At 55.4% G+C, this 3083-nt stretch overlaps 2 protein-coding genes across 2 annotated transcripts in view; one reads left to right on the forward strand and one right to left on the reverse strand.

Moving 5' to 3' along the window:
• PTSG_06978 (Nsun6 protein) overlaps positions 1–2558 on the reverse strand; it is a 3176-nt gene extending 618 nt beyond the window's left edge. The window contains exons 1-5 of the mRNA XM_004992324.1: positions 1690–2558; positions 1227–1446; positions 877–967; positions 470–523; positions 245–311 (exon numbers count right to left, since the gene is read on the reverse strand). Of these exons, the coding sequence (XP_004992381.1) occupies positions 245–311; positions 470–523; positions 877–967; positions 1227–1446; positions 1690–2541 (1284 nt within the window). The 5' untranslated portion in view covers positions 2542–2558. The remainder of the gene's footprint in view (positions 1–244; positions 312–469; positions 524–876; positions 968–1226; positions 1447–1689) is intronic.
• Positions 2559–2618: 60 nt separating this feature from the next.
• PTSG_06979 (uncharacterized protein) overlaps positions 2619–3083 on the forward strand; it is a gene marked incomplete at its 5' end in the record, with an annotated part of 8436 nt that continues 7971 nt past the window's right edge. Inside the window, 2 exons of the mRNA XM_004992325.1 lie at positions 2619–2621; positions 2757–2918. Coding sequence (XP_004992382.1) covers positions 2619–2621; positions 2757–2918 — 165 coding nt within the window. The remainder of the gene's footprint in view (positions 2622–2756; positions 2919–3083) is intronic.

Genomic DNA, 3083 nt, shown 5'->3' on the forward strand with positions numbered 1-3083 from the left:
GTGGGTGTGTGTGTGTGTACGTGTGTGTGTGGGGTGTGTGTGTGTGTGTGCACGGGTGTAAGAAAAAAAAAAAACTTTTTGGCAAGGTGATCACACGCCGAGACCCCCCCCCCTCTGCTCTCAGCAGACAGACAGACAGACAGACAGACAGACACACACACACACACACACACACACACACAAACACACACACACACAAACAAACAAACATATACATGTACAAGCACAAGCACAAACTGCACACCTGCTGCGCAATCTCAATGTCATGCGGAAACTCTGCCAGAGCCCAGGCCACCACGCCCTCGTTCTCCCTGGCAGCGATGGCGCACGCACACAAGCATGAGCAAGGCGGGTGAGCCCACACACGCAGTTGTTGTGGAACGAACAGGTCGCCTCCGTGACCATGATAAACGACACACACACACACAACACAAACACAACAGAACGCGCACGTGTACACGGTGCGTACTCTGGGTTGAAGGAGCACGTTGAGTAGACGAGGGTACCCCCCGGTTTGAGAAGACTGCCACGTAACGCCAGCAAGCAGCAGCAGGTGAGAAGATGGCGCGAGAAAGAAGGAGGATGTGCGTGTGTGTTTGTTTGTGTGTACGTGTGTGTGTGTGTGTGATGCGAACAACTCACACGGCGCGTGTGTCACCTGGACTCAACAACAACAACAACAACAACAACAACAACAACAACTAACATAAACAACAACAACAACAACAACAACAACAACAACAACTTAAACAACAACAACAACAACTTAAACAACAACAACTAAACAACAGCTAAACAACAACTTAAACAACAACTTAAACAACAACTTAAACAACAACAACATGCATTGTCATTATTACATCGTCGTCCACTCACGCAACCGCTGTTCGGAAGAGCTTCTTCTGGAACGACGGGGCCTCAATCACATCTGTCAGTGGCGTGGCGTGCTCAAACTTCGGGCGTTGGCCTGGAGTGTGTGCGTGTGTGTGCGTGTGCGCGTGTGTATGTGAATGAGCAAGACAGGGTGCATGCGTGTGTATGTGTGATTGCGCGACACAAAATACATGTGTGTGCGAGTGTTTGTGAGCACGTGATAATGTGTGGAAAACAAGCAGGCAGGCACGCAGGCAGGCAGGGGTGTGCAGCAGTGTCGTGTGAATGGGGCCAAGGCAAGTTTGCTGGCTGGGCGAGATGCAAGACACAACATCGGCAGTGACAGAACAAACCAAGGCCGGTGCACGGGGCATCCAGTAATACGCGATCCACACTCCCAGCTTGCACCTTCTTCTTCTCCACTGCCTGAGATGACGACGATGATAATGAGGATGATGATGGTGATGGCGACGATTGGGGTAATGCCTGCAGGCAACACTTGCGGGCGTCCATTTTGAACACTGAGCAGCAAGTCACGCCCACTGTCTCCAGCCATTGCACAAGCGCTGCACACTGCATGATGCAACAAGAGAGAGAGAGCAGTAACAAGTGGGACAGAGAAGGGAGAGTGTGTGCGGGTGTGTAGCAGAGAGACAGCAGAGACAGCTGGTCATGTACGAACATCGATCAACGCACATGCACAAACATACACACACGCACACGAACACGCACACACACACACACACACACACGAACACGCACACACACACTTGCACACATGCACACGAACACACACACACACACGCTACCGCATACCCTTTTCGTGCTTCGCTCGTATGCGGTGATGCGCCCTGTGTTGTTCATGAGCGCGGCAATGTGGGCCGTCTTGCCGCCAGGCGCTGCGCACATGTCCACCACATGCTCGCCTGGCTGCGGTGCAAGCACGTGCGATGCCACGCAGGATGGCAGGTTCTGGAGCACAAGCGACCGGTCCAAGTGGCCAAGGCACGGTGTCTGAAACTCGATATCGCCCATCTCCACGCCGAGGCCGCTGGTGACCGCGTCGGAAGACCTGAACACGTCTGCGCGGTCAAAGTGGGCGATGCCGTTGCCGACAAACACAATCTTCTTTGCAGCCCTCTCCTCCGCCGGCGGCAGCTTGGTTTGGCCGGTGCTGCACGCCTTGTGCACGTCCGCATACACGGCAACGCGCGCGCCTGAGTGCACGCCGCTCGAGCACGCCCTGATCCCCGGCACAAACACATCGGAGCCACGAAGCACAGCTGCACCGCACGCGGCGTCCACGACAACAAACAGGCCTTCCTTGTCCGGAACAACGCGTCGCGGGCCAATTGCCGGTAGAATCAGCACATCATCGAGCTTGGGGTGCTGCTCAAACTTGTAGTCTGTCCCCTCAAGCTCCCGTGCCAGTGTCTGGATGGCCTCTTCGCGCGTGTTCACGAGCGTGTTAATGCGCAAGCACGTGTGCGCAGGTGGGATGGCCAGCCGCTCACACAGGTCCGCAAATCTTTGTCCCGATGCCGATCGATCCCACACCTCCTCCAAGTACTCTGCAACATCATCCCTAAACTCGCACCGCCTACCACTACTGCTTTGCTGGTGCTGCTGGTCGTGCTGCTGGTCGTGTGTTTGCGGCGTGCTCATCATCGATGGTGGTGGTGCCGTTACTATTTTTTGTGGTGTTTAGAACCGCTGACCTTCTCGCACTGCTGGAACTCGCGAAGATGGTGCGTTGTGTGGGGTGGTGGCTGCATAAGATCGGCTCTCGCTTCTGCCCTGGCTCTGCCCTGGCTCTGCCCTGGCTCTGCCCTGGCTCGCGGGTGGCTGGCGCGCTCACCTTTCGTTGCTTGGGTTGCTTGCAGGCCTCTGCCGCTGACCTGAAGACAAAGGGCAACGAGTACTTCAAGAAGGGCGAGTACAAGGATGCGCTCGCGCAGTACCGCCTCGCCCTGCAAGCTGCCGACGTGACCTCGGACATCAAGCTTGCTGCACTCAAGAACTCCGCTGCTTGCAACCTCAAACTGGTCTGTGTGCGTGCGTGCGTGCGTGTGTGTGTATGTGTGTGTGTGTGTGCGTGTGTGTGTGCGTGTGTGTGTGCGTGTGTGTGTGTGTGCGTGTGTGTGTGCGTGTGTGTGTGTGTGTGTGTGTGTGTGTGTGTGTGTGTGTGTGTGTGTGTGTGTGTGTGTGTG

This window comes from Salpingoeca rosetta (genome assembly GCF_000188695.1).
Source record: "Salpingoeca rosetta unplaced genomic scaffold supercont1.17, whole genome shotgun sequence".
Taxonomy (NCBI): Eukaryota; class Choanoflagellata; order Craspedida; family Salpingoecidae; genus Salpingoeca; species Salpingoeca rosetta.